This window comes from Microtus ochrogaster, chromosome X, assembly GCF_000317375.1.
Source record: "Microtus ochrogaster isolate Prairie Vole_2 chromosome X, MicOch1.0, whole genome shotgun sequence".
NCBI lineage: Eukaryota > Metazoa > Chordata > Mammalia > Rodentia > Cricetidae > Microtus > Microtus ochrogaster.
In genome coordinates, this window is record NC_022026.1 from 10,277,560 (window position 1) to 10,303,777 (window position 26,218).

The window sequence follows — 26,218 nt, forward strand, 5'->3', positions numbered from 1 at the left end:
TATACATAATAAATAAATAAATATTTAAAAAAAAATAAAATAAAAAGACTGCAGGGCAGAGAATCAAGTCACAAGAGGGTGTTGGGTTACAGCCTGACCTTGAGTCACAAATCACAGAATCTTAAGAGGCCATCTCGTCCACTCCCCCGCCATTCAGCAGGACAGTTCAGCCATGCTAAACAGATGAGACTTTATCCTACTTTGAATGCAAAACTCTTGACACTAAATGGGCAGATATTGACTGTTCTGGCCTCAACTCTTTACAACAGGCAGGAAAACAATTTCTGTAATTTTACTTGAACCTTTACTGAAATGGGAACATGATAAATAATTAGTTTTTCCTTGGGGACAATAATGTCTATGGTAGTTTAGGGACAGCAAAATTAGCTCTAACTAGTAAATATACTTAAACTTCAAAAATGCTACCAACAAAACTAAGTTAGCAGCTAAGTGACCCACAGCATCATCTGGTTAGGTAGGTATTATGACCATTCTTTGGTACTGGTGGAGCCTTCTCTGCACATAGGAGCCTAAGCAGATGGACACTAACAGAAACCAAAGGTGGTTTTTTTATTTTTTTAAAAAAGCAATACTGTCTAGTAAATTCCAGAACCAACACTGAGAACCAAGGAGGGTTTCGTTTTTCTCCTAACACAAAACAGTAAATCCTCACACAAATTAGGAACTGAAAAAGGAATAAAAAGGACCTCATTCTCCATTGTGGGAATGTTACGTATGAACTGTAGCTTAGAAGGAGGGAGTATATTACACACCTGCACAGCTTCCCAGGAAATGGGCCCGGGACTGACCCTGGACCCATCCCCTCAAGGTTACACTGTGGGACTGTCAATGTAGAAATAATGTTATTTTATTCCCCTAGTGAGTATAGTATTTCAAGTGCTATCAACAGAAACCTAAAAGAAGGCAGCTGAGAATTTCTGTGGGAGAAAGTTGAGTTATTTGGGGATATGCTCATAAATGGTCTAGTTCCACAGGACATACACACAAGCACAGATAGGAAGATATGTCTGTATTTATAGACACGTATTATGGAAAGTAACATTACCTGGATTCACCACTCACATGTGAACACAGGCAAGTTAACTTGATTCTACCTCTCCACTGCCAAAAGTTTAGGCCAATTTAGTCAGGCATTCAGTGAATCCAGATGTTTGGCAGTATATAAGAAACAACATCTGGATAATTGATTGAATTTTCAACTAGACTCACTAGATGTTTTGGCAGCATGCCTGCATAGCCTCTAATGGCTCCCTGCCTCAGTTTCTCTAGCAATAAAAAGGGATAAACATTTATTACTTGGTGAGGATGATGAAACGTTTAAGGATAGTGAATTCTTGAAAAGAATGGTTCTGTGAGAGTGTATCTTACGTGGTTCCGGTTGGAGTCTCCCCTAAACAACTAGTCTGGAGAATGTGCAGTGATTGAAATAAGGTTCTGTGCTATAGAAATCAAACACACTATTAGTATTAGCAGCATACTCAAAACTTTGTCCTTTGTCATTTACCCAAAGGCTCTCACTTTCACATCAAACAATGGCGAAAAGGTGAGTTTTATCTGTTTGAAAAGATGTGTTTTGTGCATGTAAAGCAACACAGGTGGGAATGAGAGAAAGTCGTTGTGGGTGTCTGGAGCCAGACCAATGCTAACAGGTAAAACTGGTCTGCCAATGACAATCAATTGCCAGACCACGCTAACAGGTAAAACTGGTCTGCCAATGACAATCGATTGCTCAATGCATTTGTGTAGAAGCTGAAGATGTTCACACACTAATTTATGAGTAGAGGGGGAAAGAAAGGAATGCTGATGGTGAATTTGCTCTTTCTGCTCACCTCTACCTCCCTACGAATTAGTTTGTGCTTTTCTGACCTAAAGTTAAATGAAAGGAAAAAAATAGGAGACAAGAGAAGTAACAAAGGAATCTGCCCTCCCATAAAACTCAGTGGCCAGAGTACTGAAGCTCCCTTTCAAAGTTAAGTCCCGAGTCCCGCCTATGGGGAAAAGCCTGAACAGCATCTCCACAATTACCATTTAATAAGGGCCTGGCATACACATACAATTATATATATGCATATGTGCATGTGTATTTATGTGTGTTGTAGTATGCACACACACATACACTTTAGATAGCTATGGAGTACTACTGAAGGGAGAATGAAAACACTGATTTGCCTAAGGCTATGCATTACAAAATTATATATGCACATATAACTATATAATATATTATATATAAACAATGTATTATATATAGTTATGTATAATTTATATAATACTCATACAAAATTATACATAACTATATATAAATGTATATATATTTGTGTGTGTGTGTGTGTGTATTACATTACCCTACATATAGGGTAAGATCCACAACTATCTTTAGACCCATGTGCATATGTAAGTCCATATTCTTTAACTGCGCTGTAAATACCGCTGGTGACTGCTAGACCACCTTGAAGCCTGTATCTCTTCAACTTTTTCCCTTTGCAGGCAGATTCTGTCCCCTGGTCTTTGTCTGGTCTACTTCTCTTTACTTATTCCAACCTTACTAATGGTCCATGGAAGCAGGTCTTAACATTAGCTCCTCCCAGGACTCCTCTCCCTAGCCTAGCTCACACCATGTCTCTACCATGTCACCCCAAACTAATGAGCAGCATCTCTCCAGGCTCTTCATCACACTATCTTTCTTGAGATATTTCTACTTGGGCTCCCTTCCCAGAGACGCTGTAAAAATCAGAGTAGTAAGATTTCTTTCCATATCAGAAGTCTCTAGGACCCAGGATAACACATGAGGTATTCTTTAAAGTTCACTGACTCCGGATTAGAGGCACAGTGATGGGCCCTGAAATTTTGCTCTTCTAATGCAGGAATCTAGTGATTGAGCATTCTCACCCAGACACTGTGAGTTGGGATCAGTATAAATAGTTCGAAAACCAATACCACCACTGCTCCTAGGTGAAGTAGCCTGCACTGGCTTTGCCATGGTACCCTTGGAGACACATTTGTAAGTAATCACACTGCTCTGGCCATGTGCTCGGCAGCAGTAACAAGCATTTATTAAGTGCTCACTGAGCTCAAACACTTTAGGAGGCTCTAGAGGAGTTCCACCCGAGTGTGCTGTCAGGACTTTCACGATGCAATGCAAGTGACATGCGCTACTGTTAGAAAGCCCTCGCAAACGGTTTTTATTTTCCAGAATGTCACAAATTCACTAACTTTGACAGCAAACATACAATCAGGCCAGTGTCTTCACGCAGAAACGTCTGTCCCTGCACAAACATTTTAGCTATATGAAATTTTCCCCAAGCAACAAATTGTAGCCAAGTGCCTGGGCCCTCCCATTCATGAAGCATAGCATGGCATAGGAACACTGTCACTGTGGCATATGGTGGCCTTTCTGGTGGCTTTTTGAAGAAAAAAAATGCAGCCACAAAGCAATCACAAGCAGATGGTATAGCTAACTTCTATTTGTGTCTTGTTGCTAAACTACTCACAAGAGGAAAAAAACTATGTGTACAGGTCAAAAAAATGAGAGGAGCGAGTCAGAATTTGGCAAAGAAGCAGAGAGAGACACAGGACCTCCCATATCTTGCTGGTGGCAGTGCAAGCTCACACTCTCTCCCTAGAAAGCGATTTGGAACTAGCCATTGAGCTACACTCATCTCTTAATGCAACAGCACAGTCTTTTAGAAAGTAATCTACGATCAAGAGATAGCTCAATGGATAAAGAGACAGCACAATGATGGAATGAAACTGTAATCAATGAGAATCTCTATCAATCACGATGATTGGACAACAGACTCCTACAGAGCCACAGCCAATGACTAAGAGGACCAGGAGAATTTGCTGTTAGTTGAGTATCATTTAAAAAATTATTTTACGAATTCAGGCATAGAGGCCATACAATTACAATTTCTCTCATACTGCAATGTCATAATCATTTAAAAATGGAGTGAAAGATGAGGACCAGAGGAAAATCATTGAAGAAAATGAATAATCACTGTTTATCCAAATGGCCTAGCCTTTGTTTCAGCAGGGCAAAGCATCTCCCTGCTGTTGGTTTCTGGTGCAGTTTCCACTTCTGTTGGACATACCACATACCTGGTTAATGTGCTTCAGTTTGTCAATGATCTGACTAACCACCGGCTCAGGCCCCTTCAGTTTCAGCTCATGGAGGTTAAACTGATTCTTCATCCCATTCCTGGCCGCCTTCTGGCTGTATCTGTAGAGAGGAAGGGAAAGAGAATGCTTGTCAAAGAAAATCCCACTCAAAGAAAGCACTGACTTCACTGGGTACCAACAGTATAGCTGACAAAAATTCTCTCCAGCCTTTTAGGACATGAGGTGACAGAATAGGAGGAACTGTGCTAGGGGAGGCTCAAGGTCATGGTCAGTGAAAAATACCATAAAGGCCTAATTCTGCATGTGCTTTTCGCTCACTTGAAGGAGAAAGACCCTCCCACGTTCTCTACCTCTGCCTTCACCTCAGACCCCTCCTCTCACAATTTCCTGTGGGCCTCAGAGGAGCTGGGTTTCTGTTCGGGGAGCTTTCTCAACCAGATGCAGCACACATTCTGCCTGGCAGCTTGCCTCCATGTTCTCCCCCAGAAGAGAAGGCAATAGGTCAGGGGAAGGCCTGTTGACATGCTCCAGCATGGCAAGTCACAGACTTCATTTCAGCGCTGGAGTAGTTAGGTCTCTACAGAAATGGTCAGCAGAGCGAGCAAAGATTGGCAATCCAAGACCACTCATTCAGCCGCTCATCCCCAATGCCAGGCGCTTCCAACTTCAACCAGGACAGCGAGCCCCACCGGAGATAGACATTTTGCTGTGCCCAATGGTTCCAGATCTCTACATATTGTCATTATTTATTTTGCATTAGAATAGAAAGAATCAGAAGTCAAAGCTAAGAAACAGAGTTCACTGCAATTGTTTCCTCTTCCTTCATCTGCAAAAACCAGAACACTGCTACAAAGGAAGAAAAGGTCAAGCCCTTTCCACTTTCTCCTGGAGACTTGGAGGCCTTTTGTCCACTCGTAAGCAACTTTCTCCCAAACGCAATTGAGTAAGGAGGTTAAGGGTAAAGCTGTACTTACAAAAGATTTCTTTTGAATTCTCTGTATACCCGTGTGTAGGTATGTGTGTGTGCTTGCACGTTAGCCAGCTCCAGTGCCAACAGAGGGCACTAGATTCCTAAGAACTGCAGTTATGGTGGTTGTGAGACACACCCTGTGGTTACTGGGAATTGAATTCTGGTCCTCTACAAGAACAGCACACGCTCTTAACTGCTGAGCCATCTCTCTAGTCCCTAAATTTATACTTTGAAATGACATTTTTAATTACAAAATAATCGTAGTTATTGTAACAATTCAAACAGTACAGACAAAAAAAATAAAGATTTCCCCATAACCTTGTCTTTCTAAAGAGAATCATGATAAGCATTCATGGAAACACTTCAAATGCATCCACTAAGACATAATTTTAACCCAAATTGGAATCCTTCTGTTATTTATCCTGATTTGCATCATTTTTGTCCTAATATCTATATCTTGAACATATTCCATTTCAGAACATACTAAACTGCTTTGTTATTCTTGCTCAGCATGACTGTATAGGTCATAATTTATTTGTCCAATCCGTTACTAATAAACAACTGAAACGCTTGTAAAAGCTTTGGTTACATAAATAATGCTTCACGGAACAGTCCTGTGTGCTGATTTAGTGTCGTTATACTTTTGTAGAGCACTTTACAGTACTGAGTTTATTCCTGCCCAGTAGAGAATGTGTGCGTGGATGCACATGTGTATGTTGTGTGTGCATGCATGTGTATATGTGTGTGCATGTGCCTATGTGCATGTGTATCGTAAACATATACTCTGCTCCTAGAAGCTTTGCAGCTGAAAGGAAAAGGCAACCACTGACTGGCCAGATCACCAGGCTATCACGTGCCAACCGCCTTCGTGGACTCTTTATCAAACAGAAATAAACTCAGTACCAGTACTAGCCACCGTATGTTCACAGGTGCATCTTAGAAATGAGGCTTGCACACGAAGCAAAAGCATTGGGAAACGATGGCTATTTCTACATGAACTGAAAGGAAGAGAACCCGAGATTGAGGAAGGGAAAATTTTACTCCCCTCAGTTATTAAATAGAATAAGGAAGTGAATCCAGATCTTGTGATGGAGTCCCATACAGTGAGCAGTCCATGGCATCCCATACAGTGACCAGTCTATGGCATCCCATACAGTGAGTCGTCTATGGGATGTGATTCAGAGAGTCAATACTGTCCTCCCCTCCACTATCATTCTTGTCAACTCTTTCAGAAGTAATCCCTGTCTTGAATCACAGAGCCGCCCGCCTTGAGTTACTTACTGGAGAGGAAGGTCACTGCTTTCAAGGTGATTGAAGTCTGATCCCTTAGATATAAGATAGTACTTCTTTCATGGTACAATGTACGTTATATTGGTAAATCACTGAGAAATTGGCTCTGGATGGAAGGTTGCCTTCTCCCTCCCATTTCTGATCCAAGTTTGTCTCAAAATGTCTTCCAAGGTCTGGGGATAGACTAATTCTTTGGTGGCGAGGGAAGGTATCAGCAAAGAAGTCCAGGTAAAACCATAAAAGCTTTGGGAACAGCTAAAAGGTAAACTACTTCCAACAGATGTTACCATAGTTTGTCCGGTAATATAAAAGTGCCTACAACATAAAAGAGAAACCTCAATTCATCCTCAGAGGAAACACGCAATAGGAACTCCAGCTGCTCATCTCGATTTCCTTAGCCCACGTCTGCTGGATGCTGGGAACCACTGACTCGAAGATGTCTCTATCTGCTGCTATTTGTTGTTTTATGAGGAAACCTCACATGAAGAAGCTCTGCCCTGCCTGGACTTCTCAATCGGAAAAGCAAACTAACAGCCTTAAAGGGGCTTCCCCCATTAATTTCTGCTAAACGTGGAAGCCCCAGTTGATGATGCTACCTCTCTGCTCTTACTCATTCACTCAGAAGCCTCACTGGAGGGACGCTCTGTTCTGTCCAGACCTCTCAGTTAGGAACTCCAGCTGGCTGCCTTAAGTCAGGGGCTCCCTCAGTGGGTTTCTGCTGGAACCTCATTCCACCGTGTCTTACTGTCTCTCTATCACTCCTTATTCTTTGACTTTGGATCATCGTATACTTAATAAATGCAGTCATTCAAAAACTACAAAAAAAAAAAAAGAATGTCCAGTGTGGCTCTACGTGTGATAAAAATGGGTTTGTATATACATTATCATGGTCCTTTCCCCACTTGTCTCCCGCGCTACCTTCTATAGAATCAGTGGCTGGGAAACAGCTACAGCCTGCAAACACGAAGTGAAAACCTACAGAAACAATTCACGAGTTTGAAATTGTCTGCTGTTCTAAATAGTGTGATAAAATCTGTACCATCCCACTCCACCATGTCTAGGATGTAAATTATCTTTGTTCAGAATGTCTACATTGTATATGCTATCTGCATGCTAGTGACTTCTAAGTTGCCTAAATGATCAGATTACTTATGAGTGAGGGAAGAGTTCACATAACTTTTATTATAGTATACATTTATAATTGTTTTATTATTAATATTAATAATATCTATTATTAATGTCTTACCATGTCTAATTTCTAAACTAAACTTGATAATAGCTGTTTATGTTCAGGAAACAATAGAACAGGCATCCTTTGGTATGAAAGAGTAATTAGTTCTAGAATCCCCCTTTATAAAAATATCACACAGTATATGTATAACCTATACAATCCTCTCATGTAGTTTAAATCATCTCAACATTATTTATAATACTTATTGTAGTACAAGCAATTCTTATGTTATTTAGGCTGTCATTACAAGAAAAATATCTGTATATATTCAGCACAATGTAGCCCCCCCATATTTATTTCTCCTCTCTAGGGTCTCACTGTAGAGCCTTGGTTGGCCTGGAACACACTATGTAGACCAAGCTGGCCTTGAACTCACAAAGATCCTGCCTTTGCCTCCAGAATGCTGGGATTAAGGTGTATACCACCATGGCTGGCTCCCCCACTGCTTTTTTTCTTTTCGGTGCTGGACCTCACACATACTAGGCAAGTATTCTACCACTGACCAGCACTTCCTTTCTTTCCCTCGTACCACCCAAGGTCAAATTCAGGAAGCATGTGTTCTGCCACAGACCTACACCCCCAGCCTTTTCCCTACTTGTGTTTCTGAATTGTATTGGGTCGACTCCTTGGGTATAGAGGGGTGACTATGTATGTAGGGTTCGGTACTATCATTTGTTTTAGGTAGCAACTTGGGGTCTTGGAATACAGCTCCCCCAAAAGGAGAACTCTTATTCTCTACACATTCTACACCTTCAAATACGTACGGAAAATGAGAAAATAGTAAAAACAAGGAAATATTGGGCAAGACTTGCTCATGTGTTACATCCTCAGACCCCTACTGGGAGCTTTCTGAACCTTTGTAACTATTTGAATTTTTTAAATGAGGTTGTAAATTACAGTTAATTTCAAATTGTTCAGCATTGAAAAGGCAGAACTGGAAAACTTGTAATATATTCACCGTGTACAATGTGATGTTTAGATCCATCTATATATTGTGAAATGACTGCCACAAGCCAGCTGCTTCATCTAGGCATGATTTCACATAGTGAATAACTTAAAAGAGCAGATTTACTATGTTTACTTAAGTGCATGTGCCTTCCAGCCTCTGTCTCCTTTGCTACAAAGGGGCACAGATGATGTGTTCTCAAGGTAGTTCACGTGACATGTGTGCTCTGAGTGTCAAAGCCCGAAGGTAATCAGTTCGGGGTGTCTCGGGAGTTTCCAGTTAATGAATTCATTCAGCATTTCACTTCCATGGGTTCCCTTGGTGCTGCTGATGCATGCAGTTCATGCCGGTCTTTGAATGAGGCTGAGCCATCATAGCCCCAATTCATCTGCTCCACACACTGCCCAGGGACGGCAGGGAGAGGAGCGCTCATTAGCCTCGGGAGATTTTAACTGCAGGTTATCTGGTTGGTAATACTCAACTGTGACTTGATTAATGGTCCTCTTCTTTGCACAAATGCCTCTTCCCAAAGTTTTAACGTGCCTCTGGCAATAAAGGAACAGAAATTGCCCACCTCCAAAATGGAATGCCTTTTCCCTCCTTTTTGGATTAAATATATTTAGCGTGATGTTAGAAGTGTTCCTTTAAGCACTGCGTGTAGTATCTTCTTCCCCCATCCTGTTTGGATCTATTCAGCACAAAAATGACTGCCGTGGATACTAAGAAAACCCTATTTGTGCAGTGAAAAGGAGAACATGTTTCTCCCTTTCAGGCAGATTGGTTAAGGCCTGGAGGGGGGAGGGGGGAGGAAACCTGTGTAAAAGCCTTAAAGAGAAAAGGAACCTAATTAAAACAGGCCATCTGGGCATGCTTGTCCCGGGACAGTTGAAGTAAAGAGGAATAGAGTCAAACAAGCGTAAAATGGGCGGGCTTTTCTTCCTAAATCTGCACTGGCTGAGGCAGCAACCAGGAGTGGAAAGCAATCAGCGGATGCAAATGGAGAAAGCTGGAGATGGCGGCGCCTTCACAGATCAGCGGGTCCAGCCCCTCGCCCAGGACACCAAGAAACAGACTCAGCAAGGGACTTTTCTAACAGCCCACATGACAAGTTTCATGCTCGGAAGAAACCTTTTTCTTTAAAGGTTCCTCAAACGTGTCCTGTCCATTCCTAACACCCTGGTTCTGATTTAGGGCAGGGGAGTGGCTAGAGATTTCACTTTCTCTCTTGCCCTAGGCATTGAAATGGTGGTAAGGGTTTGCAAGCAAGCCGCAGAAGGACGAACTCCCAGCAAAAAGGGTTTGATTTCACAAAAGTTTACATTCAATTGCTACTTGGTTGTTGCTGAGAAAAAACAAGCTCTAGATCGTACGTGCTCAGAGCGACATCTTATGGACATATTGTGGCATGACAGCCAATGGTTTGCCATTCCTTCCTTGGCCACAATAGGCACTGTGGGAAAATGGGATAATTTAAAGAGAATAAATAACTTCGAAAACAAAACAGAACACAGACTAGAAAAAACATCTTATTAAGAGGCTGTCAGGTACAACTGTTTTATGGCAGAGATGCAGTCTTAATTTGCATGAATACACAGGAAAATACAAGTAAAGAAGAAACTCACTGATTTTAAATGTGTTTAAGAGAGAATTTTCTTACTTATCTGTGTTCATTTCATTGTTCATTTACTTTGAGTCACAGTATTTACCCCTGGCTAGCCTGGAACTTACTATATGTACATCAGGCTGGCTCCAAACTTAAGGTGTTAAAACCTCCTGCCTTCTGATACTAGGGATTGCAAGTGTGGATCATTAAACCCAGATTTTTGCAGCTATATTTTAAGAAAAAAAATGTTTCATTTGTTTAATTTTTATAACTTTAGCACAATAGTTATAACTCCAGAGCAAATTACAGTACAAAAAAAAAACCAACAAAAAACAAAGCAACAATAGCAACAACAACAAAAAAAACCCCAGATTTATCCATGCAAGAGATACCTGTGTTTTTGCACAATTGTGCTGTCTTTTGGAAATTACAAAGAGATTTCAGTAGCAAGAAATAAATGCTAGGGAAAGAAGCGGAAGGGTGCAAACCAATTTACGTCTCGTTTTAGTAGACATTAACATGGTAAGAGAATAAGTGAGTCTCAATCTATTTCTGTCCTGTATCAAACCCCACTTGAGAAAGGACTAAAAGATTAGTCTTGGCATATAAATCACTTCAGTCCAGCAAAGCGGTGACTATTCTCCACCTGGTGCAGAAAATGCGAGAAGCCGACATCATCCAGCAGAATGTGGGGCTGCCCAGGAGAGAGGGGAAGATAGAAATGGCCTGGGACAGCTATACCTGCATCTCAGTTACATGTCACCTGCATGTGCACGGCATCCAGGAGGGGAGGAGAGGAAAAAGGAAATCTACCTCCCCAGTGCTGGGATTAAGGGCACGCACTGCCCACGCAGTGCGGGGGATTCACACAGTGCTGGGGATTGAACCAAAGACTTCGTGCACACTAAGCAGGCACTATACCAGTTGAGCTACGCCCCCCATCCTATATGACGCATTTACAAGAGGGCCACCTCATGTGGGAGTAGGAGAACTGGGCTTATAGTCCAAGATGCAAACTGCTTTGAGCTGGACTCGCTGATGTAGGTCTGCACTCCTGGATCCTCTGAAGGCTGAGGCAGGGAGATTGCAGGTTCAAAGCCTGCCTGGAATTCAGAGTGAATTAAAGACCAGCCTGGGCACGTGCCTAGCACACCTGGTTCAGTCTGCAAATAAAAAAATAAAATGGGATCCCCTCAAACAGGTAAGAAATAATGCCATTAGCATGTTATGGGGAATTAGTTCATGCAATGGATGCTAATAAGTTAAGGTGACATAAGCTACTTGCTTATAACAGTGCCTAGAACACAGAACATTCTGCGTGAGAGCTCGTTATGTAAAAGTACTAAACAGTGCCCGACACATAGTAGGCCTTCAACAAATGTTGTTTGCAAAGAACTTCCTGAGAGCCCAAATGAACCTTGAGAACAATATTTGGGAGAAGCTTCAAGGCCCTCGCACCCACATTGGTTCGAGGTAAAGTGTAAGTTAAGGCTGGACTGGGAAGAGTACAGGACCAGGACATATCAAGGTAAAACAACGCCTAAGTTTTCTTTGTTTGCCTTTGTACTTGAACTCTGAGGTGTAAGTGGCAGACACCGAACACTCATGCCTACCTGAGGAAGACTCTCCACCAGAAAGACCTTCCCAGAGCTTCCAAGGGACAGGACCTGTCAAGGAAGCACTTACAGGCCAGGACTTCAAGCAGTTCAAAGTTCATCGTGTTGGTTTGAATGTCACCATGAACTGCCAGAGATCTGGAGCAAAGGGCAGACTGACTCCATAGCAAAGTGTGCTGCAGAAATTCTTGACAAGATAATCACTCTTGCTACCGCTTTTGTTGGAAGATTCTGTTCCCTTATCTGTAGTCCCCAGCAGGCCTCAAAGCCTTTCACCTGAAGGATTAGACATCCCCTAGGCCAGAGGAAACAGAGCTACTGAAGGTCGCTGAGCTGACTCACCTGGCAAGCCCCAGGCTTTGGAAAGAGGCTGAGCTCTTCAAAGCCATTCTTTCCAAGAGTGAGAAAGCCCCAGGTGTCCAGGCCCAACTTCCTCTGGCCTAGTTCCCTGGCTGTATGACCCGACCTCTGTCTCACTTCCTCGTGTGTACTCCCCTCTGGGTCCACCACCTCATTTCGTTTCCGGCACACACTAGGGCCTCACTAGATGTTTATGGGGCTGTTGTGAGGTGGAGCCCCCTCCCCAAAGCTCAGTGTATAGGGTAGAAACTCTAACCTACTTCTGCCTACTTCTTGTCACTGAGCCTTGCTTGGATCTGCGGCCATGGCCTGAGGACCTGCCCTACGCTGCGCTTCCAGTCTCCCTGCCATTCTGTTCCCCTCACCAAGTCACCTTACTGTCGACATCAGTTGCCGCTCTATGCCCCAATACATGTTACCATTCAAGTGGGGTGACACATAGCACTTGGTCCAGCTAGCCAGAGAGATGGGTCCTCACAGCCAAAGGCCCACTCCTTCTAGCCTCAGGGTCATGTCTTGGGAATAGTCACTGGGCTTCCAGAGAGCACTTAAGAAACGCAGCTGTCAGTAGCATTCAGCTGGATCACAGCCTCTTTTTGAACGGCACAAACTTCACGTCGCTGTCTGAACGCAGGATGTTTTCTGGTTGTGAACCAAATCTGACGCCTGCTCTGGGCCCTCCATTGTCAGCATGTGAAGGTGAGCACACCGCTACTTTTACACGTGGAGGAGCTCTTCTCCAAAATGCTCAGGCCTGGAAGGGTTTGCATTTTCTCCCTGATTCGGGGCTCCTGACTTGTGTGTCATAAGATATGCTGTAGATGAGACTCACCGGTAAACATGAAATTCCTTCCCGTTTCCTATATTCCTTAGCCACACAATGAAAGCTACCTAGAGATATGAAATACATGTAATAATGTACCTGCATGTTGACTGTGACCTGTCACATGAGGTGAGCCATGGAATTTTCTCAACTGTGACATCATATCAACCCACCAGGAAGTTCTTGATCCTAAAGCATTTGGGACTGTGGAATTTCAGTGTTTATGTTGTGAACTACCGGAAGACAAACCTAGTGGACTGGAATAGTGTATGTGGTAGTTTGAATGTCATTGGCCCCCACAGTCTCAAAGGGAGAGGCACTAACTACGAGGAGGTATGGCCTTGTTGGAGGAAGTGTGTCACGGGGGGTTGGGGAGCTTTGAGGTCTCTTTTGCTCAAGCTTCTCTCAGTGTGACAGTCAGCCGACTTCCTGCGGCCTGTAAGACGTAGCACCCCCAGCTCCAGCACCGCATCTGTCTGCATGCTGCCATGCTCCCTGCCATGATGACAATGGCCTAAACCTCTGAAACTATAAGCCAGCCACCACAATGAAATGTTTTCTTTCTGAGCGTTGCTGTGGTCATGGTGCCTCTTCACAGTGATAGAAGAGACCCTAACTAAGACAGCGTGCCTCAAGAGGTGGGGAAGCAGCAAGGAAAAAGGAGCACTCAGTGAGTCTTCATCTGGTGGAAGAGTGAGCATCGGTAGCAGTGACGGTGACGACTAGTCCAGACAAAGGCCTTGTCACCTGCAGTGCAGATCAGGCTAGCACCACCCTTCACAGGCCTGGGCCTGGTGCTGGCACTTCCCAGTCACCAGCCATCAATGACAAACGAAAGAATAACAGAGGCAAGCGGACTGAAACGCCAGTGGGAACCATACCCGAGTTGCTCAGGTGTCCTGGGCAGTTTGCACCTGCGGCCCCACTAGAACAAGCTACCCATTGTGTGAGGCTGGGTGCGTGGAGGCGCTGAGCAAACAGCAACAGGATGACTCTCCAGTGCATAAAACAGATGGGAGGCCAGGACAACTTCGCGCAGCCAAATAAAAGTGATTGTAAAGCACTTGGTAAAATACAAACCGCCACATAAATACTTAATAAAAGCTCACAACAGTTCACACAGGACAACTGGGTCCAAAACCACATAAGCTCCACAGCCTAGAGATTTCTGGAAAGAGTGAAAATTGTCGTCCTCCCTCTGGCTGCTAGGCCACTCTGTATTCCTCAGCTCTTACCTGCCCTTCAGGCCCTGGCATCTTTCTAGTTGTATCTCTCCCATCCCGAATCTAGCTCTGTGGCTAGAGGGCGGGCGTCTAATTTCCATTCTGGGCAGTTGTGGCAAGTATTATTCGGAGCAACAGTCACTGAATTCTATTTCTTTCGCTCAGAAGCCCTGCCAGAGCGGTATGGGGCTCTGAGGGAGGTGTTTTTCTTTAAGATTTAATGACGTGACTCTCACCCTGAACGCTCCAGGATCAGAACCCAAGAATGACTCTGCCACCTCAGACAGTCGGGCTGCCTGCTCCCATGCCTGTCAGCTGCCGAGGACTGAAATGAAGAGCTCATGGCTCTCCTAATGAGAGTGACTATACCTCGAGGCTCTATCTGAATCACTTTCACTGTGGACTCTTTGGGAAGCCATCAAGGACATAAGTGGAAATTCAAAGTCACCCAGGTGGCTGCACGACAGTCCCACTTTCCTCCCAAATCTTAGACTGTCACAGCCTGGCAAAAATGGAAAGAGTTAGAAGTGGTTTTGTCGCATTTCTTCTTGTTATAAATAAAAGGGCAATGACTTTTTGAAGGCGATACACATTCACCATAGAGGTAGGATGCAAATCAGATTCTTAGCCTAGAGTCAAGGGTCTCTTTGCACAGGCTTCAAAGATCTACAGGGGATTCAGTGTTTTTCATTTGAAGAGCCATGTGAGCTGTGTGTGGTGGCACATACCTGCAATCCCAGCACTTGGGTGGTAGAGGCAGGAGAATCAGGAGTTCGAGATCTTCCTAAGCTATACAGAGAGTTCAAAACCAGCCTAGGCTCCATCTCACAAAGCAAACGAACAAAGAAATAAAGGAAGAAAACAAAGTTACTTGATTGAACGGAGGACTAGTCTCAGAGGCAAGCAAAGGGCGCCCTCTAGCTAGACACTGGGGTAGCGCTGGGACAAAGAGCTCTCACAGACAGGAAAAAAACCCACAACATAGCTGGAGAGACTGGAAAGGCCTGGTGCCCTTGTTTGGACCTAAGGGTGAGGTCAGGGGTAAAGAAAGGACTAGATTTAGCATTGAGTACTCGTTCTAGGTAGGGTGGACTAGCAACAAAAGCAAATCTAGGCTAGAGGTTCGATCAGAAATAGGAAGACGACAGACAAATTCTGAACCCCAAAGAAGAGGAGCCAAGCATCTGCGGTCCAGAGGTGAATAGTGGACTGGCTGGCTCTGAATTCCATCTGCCTTCTTAGTGCGGCGGCCTCTGCTAATACTGTCCTCAGTGTTACCAGCACAGATGGGAAGATGATGACTGGGGGTAAATGACACGGTCCACCACCAAGGCTGTTGCGAGAATGAATGCCCACAAAGCACCGAGCCCAGTACCTGGCGAGCACGCTGGCTGAGTTAGCGATTATTATACTGAGCCATGTTTACTGGGTGAGTCCTCCTTTGTGAGGTGTCAAACTTGGATAGGATGAAGGAGCAAAGACAGCAGGGCTTGGGATACTTCGGGCAGAAGGGCAGGAGTTAAAGGGGGAACGAGGAAGCTCCAATTCCTTTGACTCCCTCATCATTCCAAGGCAAACCCCCATGGGAATGGCACACATAGGACCCAGAGGTGACCAGCTATTGGGAATTTTCCCAAAACTGAGGGAATTCCTGGGACTTGAGAATTCCTATGTAAAAATTGCAAAGTCCCAGGTGAGCTATACTAGTAAATTTATCATTGTTGGGGCCAGAGACATTTATTGTTCAGAGTGAATATCTCTGTTTTGAGACAGGGCCTTACATGGCCCAGGGTAGCCTCAAACTTGTTATGTAGCTAAGGATGACCCTGGAGTTCTAACATTCCTGGTTCTACTCCACCCCCACCCCTGTGCCGAAAATACAGGTGTGTGTTACCACACTCAATTTATACAGTGATGAGGATCAAAATCAGCCCCCAAATTATTTTCTTATTTTTCTATTTTAATAACCAAAGCCCAGAGCATTGCTGCCAGTTGCTATCCACTGGCACTGGGAAATGTTGGGCTATCAGTATCCAAGCATGAGGATTTTTAAAATGGGAAATTTTGTATTTATGATGGAAAGAAGAATAATATGTTAAATAAATAGGCTTCCCAGGAGCATGCTAATCAGTCTGAGAATGATGGTCTTCAGCGGAGCACTGACACAACAATGGCTTCATTATCAATGATTCTCATCTGTTTATTCCATTATCTCATACGCACTTCAAGTTCAATTCCCCAGCACTATGATTACATGGGTTTGAAAGGAATATAAGTGCTTTCCCTTCAAAATGGGCTGTCACTCAGACTTTTTGTTAATTTAAACTGATGCTGCCAGTCTCTCAAAGTAGCTCCTAATTCAGGGCCAACTGGTTTATTCAACACCATGGGCAAACTTGGATAAAAATAGACTCTGCGGGGCCAGGTAGATTTGCTTAAAGGAAAGAATTTCTAGAGACACTAGGAGAGAGAGAGAGAGAGAGAGAGAGAGAGAGAGAGAGAGAGAGAGAGAGAGAAAGACAGAGATGTTCAGGAGGCTGCTAAAAGCGTCCGTGCTTGCACGACGAATCTGGTAATGTGGTGTTCATCATCTGGCGGGCAGCTCCATTTATTCGGGGCAGCGCTTTCCCTGGATCTGCCCTACTCTCCCACATTAAAATCTAGTAAATGAAAGGTGCTTCCAATTTCCAAAACTATCTCATGTGCATGACCTTACTGGGGGCTCACAACAACCCCTTCAAGGCAGGCAGAGAAGGGGCTGCTTCTACCACCGCTCGGAGAAAGGAAATGAGGAAAGAGAAAGTTCAAGTGCCTTGCTCAAGGTACACAAGTGTTCCCAAGGGGACAGACACGATGTCCAGCCCTCGAGCCTGTAACTCACATGACTCCGTGTTGCTTCACCTTTTGAATTCAGTAAACATGCGTTGAGAGTCTGCACTGGGTACAATGGAGCATTGACACAAATGAAAGAAGATTTGGTCGTTTCTTTAAGAAGATAGTGAGAAATCAGACACAGGCATGTAAAAGATCTCTGTACTGGTAGATGCTGAGACACTACCGCAAGGGACAGGAGGATTCAGTTCTCCAAAGAGGTAACACTGAGTTAGGGTAAACAGGGGTAGGCCAGCCCAACAGCTTTCTAATTCTAACCCTGCTAGGACAGTCCTTGTCTTAGTGCTTCACAATAGGTTTTGGAAATGAGCTTCTTAGTATGTATATTTACAGAGCAGAACCTGGTATATGCTACTCTAACCCCAAGCTACCTCAAATGAGCTTCTCTACCTCAAATGAGAACACATTTGTCTGGCTCCTGTGAACACAGACTGGTCCAAGCTGCTCCCAGAACCAGGACAGCCATGACGAAGTATTTCAAACCTAGAAGTGGGCTGAGGTTATAACGTGGATGGTAGGGCATTTGCTTAGTATGCAGGAAGTCCCATGTTCAATCCCTGCTACTGCATAAATCAGTCATGGTGGCGCACACACTGTAACCCTAGCACACTGGTGGAAGAAGCAGGAGGCTCATACTTCCAGGGCCATCCTTGGCTACATAGGAAGTTTATGCCAGCCTGAGCTATGCAAGACCCTGCCTCAACACAAAACTAAGACTAAACAAGAAGAGCTCATTTGGTAATGTTTTAAAGCTCCACATGGCTTTACTAAGATTAGAGGGCAAACAGGAGGAAGCTCCTCTGATATCTGAGCTACAAATGGAAAAAAAATTCCTTCACAGAGAAATGAAAGTACACTATAAAGGAGACAAACCCAAGGATCGAAGCCAGCCTCATATAAAAGGATAAAATTCACTGGCTTGAGAAATTGAGAAATCATGACTGATTTTAATCATCTGTTTCCTTTTCCATAAAGGTTAAGCAACTACATCGAACTGGCAACTAGCCTCATTCTGGCTTCTGTCCTGACTGAGGACTACCACCCAGGCCAAGGACAGGGATTTTCATGTTTTGCAGAAGAGATAAGATAAAAAGGAGTGGGGGCAGACCATGCTGTTCCTCAGAAATGGGTCATCAAGGGGAGATGCTACATGCAGGCCTAGTAAATGTCTGTACAAGCTGTTTTATGGATGTGTTCCTTTTCTTTCTTTCTTTATGTGCAGAGGACAGAATCCAGAGTCTTCCACATGCTAGACAAATTCTTGCTCTGTCCCTGAGTCATACCCCTGGGATCAAAAGATGCCTTGACTAATTGCATTAACAGCAATTGAGGGCCTTCAACAGACGATCTACAGGCATTGCCATACACTATATGAAGGTGTCTCCTCCCAGTATGTAAGACATGAGAGCCAACCGAATGCAGCCCATTCTAAATGAGGTACATTGTATGAAGCCATTAGTATGCAAGCTGAGCCATTTTTTCTCTCATCCAATTTTGAAGGTAAAGCTACTGTGTGTGGCACCATAATCTTAAGGAATAAATGTCACTACATCATCTTGGAGTGGGTCCTGATAAATAGCTGTCACTAAGGACAATTTTTAAGATAAATCTATGATGAAAAATATAGCAATCTAATCCCTTAGACGGATCATTAAACATGGGTACACCCCAAACATATCTGTCTTGCTCTATCAGGATTTTTTAAGAATCCTTAGAAGCCATCAATAATATTTCATGTCATAGTGAATTAAGTAATTTTCTGTGTAATGCATCTGTCTTTCAAAGATTTCTTTTAATAAACAGTGTTGACTTAGCTATCTAGAATGAAGTCAAACATGTAACTGCTACACTAGCAAACAGGTGGATGCAACAATGCTTTCATTCTGGGCTATACATAGCAGTTCATCCAACTGGGATGAATGGAGTATGCTGATGGTGTTTCCTGGAGAATTCATGAAAATGAAATCCAAGGATGTTTGAGGGGGACTAAGAATTGTGGCAAAAGCTAGCAATAAACCAAATTAAAAAAATAACTGTATTTGCTCCTCTCCCCCATCCAGCCTTTCATAAACAGCATCCTGAAGAACAGAAAGAAAAGGACGAAGTAGCATTGAGATGAGAGAATTGGAGACTTAAAGGGTGTTTCTGCATCTCTAAGCCTCAAAGCATCACGGTGGGCTACTGGGCGAGTCTTAGGATGACTTACTACTTACTGAGGGAGCTCTGAACCAAATGGCTTGAAAACCCAAGTCAAGCCACAAATGCCATTTCCATCTTCCAGCGTTTACTTTCCCCTCGTCCTCCCTTCATCTTGGCACGGTATCTGTCATATAGATTTTTTTCCCTGTGGTTCTTTTTTGGGGGTACAGAGGATAGAAGATAGGTTCTCACACATGCTCGACAATCGCTTTTCCAGTGATTTGCATCCCAGGGTTCCCACACTGCTGCTTATATCAGCAGTCCTATATTTAAAACAGCTTGCATTCTGCCTCGGGTTCTTTGGATAAAAGCCACACTATAAACCTAAAAATAAGTCCAAACATCAAAAAATAAATAGTCTATTTTAAAACAAGAGCGTGGGAGCTATGTATAGTATCTGCTCCCTTCCATTGGTCTGTTCTCATGCCGCTGGAATGAAATGAATGTGTGTGTGTGTGTGTGTGTGTGTGTGTGTGTGTGTGTGAGAGAGAGAGAGAGAGAGAGAGAGAGAGAGAGAGAGAGAGAGAGAGGCGGTAAGGAGAGAGAGAGAGAGAATATACACATACTATGACATGGAAGTCTTCCCTTAACTCCTTTGATGATCGAAGACCATTTCCTCTCACTATGTAAACCAACTTGATAGTTGACAGCTCTAGACAGCTAGCCTCACCCCGAAGTCCTCAAAAGAGAGCAGTTTTTAAACACCAGAAATATAAAAGCAGGGTCCCGTATCCTCTCTGGCCTTTCCTCGATCACAGAAGAACATAAGCTATCTTATGAACCTATTTTTTGAAAAGTACTTTGCAGTATGTGTTGTGAAACGGGGGTTAAAATCTCTTTCATTCATCCCTACCACAGTTTAGCCCTTTAATCTAGCAGAGAAGAAAATAAAAGACCAGGGCTGGGGAGATGATGGTTCAGTAGGTAAGCGTGCTTGCTCTGTAAGCATGGGGATCTGAATTTAAATCCAGTACCCATGTAAAAAGCCAAGGATGGCTGTAAATGCCTGGAACGCCCAGAATTGGAGAACAGAGATAGGTGGGTCATGGGAGCTCACGGGCCGGCCAGCCTCAGTGAAACAGTGAGCTTCTGATTCCGTGAGAAAGCCTGTCTTAGGGCGATATGGCAGAAAGCGATAGAGGAGGATGTTAAACATTTGCATGTGCGTGGGTGTCCCACTACACTCATGTGCATACACCACACGTAGACACACACACACGAACTAAAATACTTTAAAACTGAAAATTTCTCCTTACTCCACTTTTCGAAGAACCTATAAAGTTTCAAGACAAGGACACAAGTCTCTGAGAACTAGAGGCGTTGCCTAGCCACACTTCCGCCTTTCCAATTCTCCGAGAAATCCTGGCAAGACATTCGAAACATAAGAAGGTTTGGCTGCTCACTGGAAATCAGAAGGAGAATTCACAGTGCGTGCGTGTGTATATAATTTCTCAGTTGAAATGCAAAGTAAGACTGCAAAGCGCAGAGCAAAGGCGCCCTCTCGGTAATTAGCCCTCCGCAGATCTCAGGGAGTTTGTTTTCTAATGAGGGAAGCCATTATGGAGAGTCCAAGTCAGCCCAGGCACAAGATGAATACAGATTTCCCATAGACAAAAGCAACCACGTTAAACTGTCAGGCAGAGAAGATAACAGCTCGTTCTTGGAACTGACACCTGGAGTGAGGTCCGGCCTGCCCAGGTATGTCACAAAGGGGCAACAGGAGATGCTAGGGAGGGATCGAAGTGAACTAAGGCATCAACTACAAGATGGTTCAAGTGGTCGTCTCGACACTGTTGGTCACCCTCCATGTTTCTAGGAGACATGCTAAGAGAGGCAAACGGAGTGTATACCCAGGGCTGAGAAGACTCAGGAGGGAAGGACTCCAAAGAAACGGAGATGGAGGTGGGCAATAAGATGGCACCGTCTCGGCCGTACGAGTGTGGGCATACACGTGAGGTCAGAGAGCCTACTTTCAGGAGCTGGTTCTTTGGATCCACTGTGGACTCTCAAGTTGTAAGGCTTGAACAAGTGTTTTCATCCACTGAGCTATCTTGCTGGCCCCCCGTTACAAGACATTAAATATCAGTGCGATTAAAGAGTAAGATTGGGCTCACCTAGTACAAACGATCCAGAAAAAGAACGAAGATTCCGACACTTGCCTTACCTGCGTGGGTATCTGAAGAACACTCGCTAAGGCATTTGCTCTTCATCTAGGTGTTAACAGGGTAGTGCAGTCAAACCCCACAGTTAACTATTGCTAATCCCAGTGTTAATTTGGTGAGGTGGTTCATTTTTCTCTTGGTCTACATGACTCCCTAATTGAAATTTCTATCTCACAAAGGCAAAAGCTGGAGGAATTTCTGCCTTTTGCAATTGTAGGTAGGGGGCTCAACTGAGCCAAGGCTGTTAATTTGAAGATTTCTCGGGTAAATGCCGAAACTCATGCTATCTAAAGCTAAATATGGGGGGAGGGGGCAGTAGGGAAGTGGGAAGAACAAGCGAGAGGGGGAAGTGGCACTCACTGAGGTGAGATCTGGGAAAACATTCCTTCAGTTGATTGCATTCAGGAGATAAAAACAGAAAGGAACCAAAATTGCCCTCATTTGCAGAGAAAATGGTCCCCTTAACTCTTCCGAAGTGGAGCGCTGTGTCGGCCTACATAGTAGGGGCACTGATTACCTAGCAGACAGGAACACTGCTCAGGTTTCTCATCATCTATATTTTCATTTCGATAAGTAGCTCCAATGAGTGAGTCTCATCCTCTGTTAGGAGTTTTGACTTTCAAAAGCAAAATATTGTCTAAGGAATCTAAACCTAATCTATAAAGATAGCCGTGATACAGCCCATTTCATAGTACGAAGGAGAGACAGCTATTGAAGACTAAATGAAATAACACACTCTATGAGAGGTATTTTCACTGCCGATGAGAAAGGAGTGTAAAGCTAATCGTTATAAATAACATGAATAGAGGGCACACATGTCTTCAGGCTAAAGAATTTTCTATCATTAAGTGTACATTGCTGAGGAAGTTTTTAAAAAATTGAGTTTGGCACTATTCCCTAGTCTCATCATTGCATTAGGTCACTAATACAAGCACGGGTTAATTATAACCTGAGGTTACTAAGCAAGGAGTTGATTCCTGGTTCATACGAGCCTTAGTCTGCCTGCAAATATGCTATTTCTCCCCTTCCTCTCTTTCTTCCCTTCTTTTTATTATCTTTTGTTCTTGGATAGTGTGTAACAACAAAAGCTGTCTCAAAAAATAAATAGTTCAGATGTAAAAAAAAAGAATTGAGTAACTTTTCTTCATATTACACTGCTTACTTTATTCTGCTGTCTAATACAGTAAGGTATTAAAAGAAAGAAAATTCAATAAGATTCAACTAACAAGGGTTTGGTATTTAAACTCAGCGGGAAAGTGTTTGTCTAACATACATGAGGATCTGGTCCCTATGCCATAGACTGCATTTTTTTTCATTTAACAGATTTCTCAAAGTGGGAAGGTGGGGTTACCTATGCCTTTATTTATATCATGCTGAGAGAGAGGCAGGCTAATCTCTGTGAGGTCAAGGGCAGCCTGGTCTACATAATGCGCACCAAACCAGCCAGCACTACACAGTGATACCCTATATCAAGAACAGACTAGCCCCACCAAAGTGTATTTGAACTGTCTATGGTAACCCTTGCTGTTTTCTACTTTCTAAAGTATTTATTGACTAATTATCTTCAGAGATACTTTCCACATTTGATAATTTCATATGCAGCTACACTCCTAATTCCTACACTGTATCTATCAATAAGCCTGTCAGTTATAGACCTGGAGATTTGCCCTTAGTTAAAATTAATTTACCATTGTGATGGTTAAATCTGATGGTCAACCTGACTGGATTAAGAAACGCCTAGAGCATTAAATGAAATATGCCTTTGGGTATGTCTGAAGAGGAGTAACTGACTGGTTAAGACGTGACCTGAATGTGGGTGGCACCAATGTTTAGGCAGCGGTCCCTAACTGAAATAAAAAGGGAGAAGAGAGAAAGAAGCGTGTTTGACTAATTTTCACACTCGTTCAAATGCATCAGGATCTGGACCATGCTATTCATTCCGCTGCTGAAAACAGACATAAAATAAATCAGTAGAGCCGGCTAATGAAACATGTACAAGTTCTGAAAGCCAGGCGAAAGCCAGAAATACAAACTATGAAATTGTCTCTTTATTTTCCTGCCTCCAAGGCAGTATTCTTCACAAGTGTCTACCAGTTATGAAGTGGTGAATACGAGCAGAACACAAGAAAATATTCTGCTCACTCAAACACCTTCACACGGGAAAGATTGTTTTGAGAAGGCTAAAACTAGGCCTTCAGATTATTTTCTTCAAGCATTAGAAGATGGGTCTCGTGTGGTTACACACACTTTAACAATTACCATGAAGAAAGCAATAGAGGGGCTGATACATAGGAGGTGTTCAAATATTGGAGTAAAATGAATGAATGAGTACATTATTAAATACGTTGTAAGTTAAATGTCTGTTTTAATATAGGAGCACTGTTAGCATATATGTTACTTCAGTATTTAAGAATTGTTTTTTCTCTTTTTATTATAGCAGTGGGACAAGTCACTAGGGTATTTGCTCATCAAGTTATATATGAGCTGCATTTGACTTGTGGGAGTTTTCTAAGTACTATATCGTGTGTGTGTGTGTGTGTGTGTGTGTGAGAGAGAGAGAGAGAGAGAGAGAGAGAGAGAGAGAGAGAGAGAGAGAGAGAGAGGGAATAAGCTTTTTATAAAGCCAGTACCAGGGGCTGGAGAGATGGCTCAGAAGTTAAGAGCATTGCCTGCTCTACCAAAGGTCCTGAGTTCAATTCCCAGCAACCACATGGTGGCTCACAACCATCTGTAATGGGGTCTGGTGCCCTCTTCTGTCCTGGAGGCATAGACACAGACAGAATATTGCATACATAATAAATAAATATTAAAAAAAATAAAGCCAGTACCAGATGTCTTTTCTTGGCAATTAAAAAAATGCCATAACAGTTAAGTACATTTTCATGGTTCTACTTAGTACTCTTGACCATTAAGGATGACAAATACACAATGTTTCTCCAGAGCAAGAAAGTGGCATGGAGCCATCAATCCCTCCAGCCTCATTCACAGTTTCTCCAAGGGAGTTTATCTCCATCCGCGTTCAGTCCATCATCCAGGGTGGCATGCAATCTCATTCTTGCGTCTCCTGTCAGTAAAATCACTTAGATGAGAAACAAGCTGTTTGGGGGCATGTATTTTATCTTGCATTGTGAAGTAAAGAGTTAGAGGGGAAACGAAGACAAAAAGACAAGAATTGGGCTTCCAGTATGTTCTAGTCTTCTAGAAGTTTTATATATCTGACCTCACTTAAGAGTCAAAGCAACCTTGTAAAATGCCCTTCCCTTACAGAAAAGGACCTGGCAAGTGTTTAGTGACCCCACCCCACCCCAAGCCAAGACACAGAACTAAAATGCAAACCCAAGATCACTTTAATCCAGAATATTCCTCTGCCCATTAGACTATATTGCACATTCAATTCACCATTTTATGTCCTAGGGTCAGAGCCCACTGGGATGTAAGCTTTCAAAGAAAGTAACATGCAATTTTCTTTTCCCTTTTATCCATAGCATCTAGCTTTGTACCTAACATGTATCTCTGAAACTCGCGCAGATCTTGAATCTCCTGTCTTAACTTCCAGAGTATCTGTGGTCATAGGCCTGTCACACAAGATCAGGTTAGCATATAGTATATCAGTCTCTGTCTCTCTCTTTCTACCGATCTACATATGCAACAGTAGTAATTAAAGAAGAAGGGGCTGGAGAGGTGGCTCAGTGGTTAAGGGAACTTGCTGCTCTAGCGGAGGACCTAGCTTCATACCTAGCCCACAGAGCAGTTCACAACCACCTGTAACTCCAGTTCCAGGATCTCTGGCTCCCTCTTCTGGCTTCTGCAGGCATCAGGCATACATGTGGGGCACAGACATATATACAGGCAACATAGCCATACGTATAAAAGAAAAAACAAGAAATCTGAACCCATAAATAAAATAATCAAAGAAGTAAAAATAATTGGGGAGTGGGAGTGGGACACAGGAAGAGATGACAGAGGAGAAAGAGACAGGAAAGATAAATGAAGGTCTCAAAGATTATAAAATAAAGACAAAAATATAAATGTGGAGGGTATAAAGGACCGAACAAAGAAAGAAAGCCACAGAGAGCTAATGGTTCTCAATCTTCTTAACGCTGTGACTCTTTAGTAATACAGTTCCTCATGTTGTGGATCTCCAACCATAACACTAGTTTGTGGCCACTTCATAAATGTACTCTTGCTGCTGTTATGAATCATAATGTAAATATCTGATATGTAGGCCCCAAAGGGGACCCACAGGTTGAGAACCACTGGTCTAGGGCAATTAAGCCACTTTCCACGAGCATGCATGCAAAGACTCAAAAGGCTGTGTCAAGTATCTTCTCTACTCTCCTCTTAGCTTACAAAGCTTGCACATCTTCGACATCACGGCTTAGGCTCCTAAGCATTCTACCCAGCTGGGTCACTCTACAGTTGCAAGCTAGTCCTCTTTGTGCAGTGCAGTGGATATTAGGGACCATTAGCCTCCTCGAACAAGAGGACAGGACCATTTGTCTGTTGTGTCCAATTCCACATGCCTGGCACTTAACAAGATGTTCAGTTAATATTTGTGGAATAAATGAATATTTTCTTTTTGGGGTCAGTAATGAGAAAATTCTTTGTAAATGATGTCATAACAGTATAGGTTACACTAAAAGCCCTGAAATGTCCAAGCATTTCGGCCAACTTGTGAAATGGCCCTCCTCTTTTCCCTCCCCTTCTTCTTTCTTCATCTTTAGTATTCATTTCATAGGGTTGTTGCAAGGAAAGAGAATTAATAT

General features: G+C 43.2%; 1 protein-coding gene across 2 annotated transcripts in view; it reads right to left on the reverse strand.

The window, feature by feature from the left end:
* Positions 1 to 26,218, reverse strand: part of Gpc3 (glypican 3) — a 356,065-nt gene that overhangs the window by 84,436 nt on the left and 245,411 nt on the right. For both annotated transcript variants that reach the window (XM_026784932.1, XM_005358456.3), the window contains exon 6: positions 4,117 to 4,237. In XM_026784932.1, coding sequence (XP_026640733.1) covers positions 4,117 to 4,237 — 121 coding nt within the window. The remainder of the gene's footprint in view (positions 1 to 4,116; positions 4,238 to 26,218) is intronic.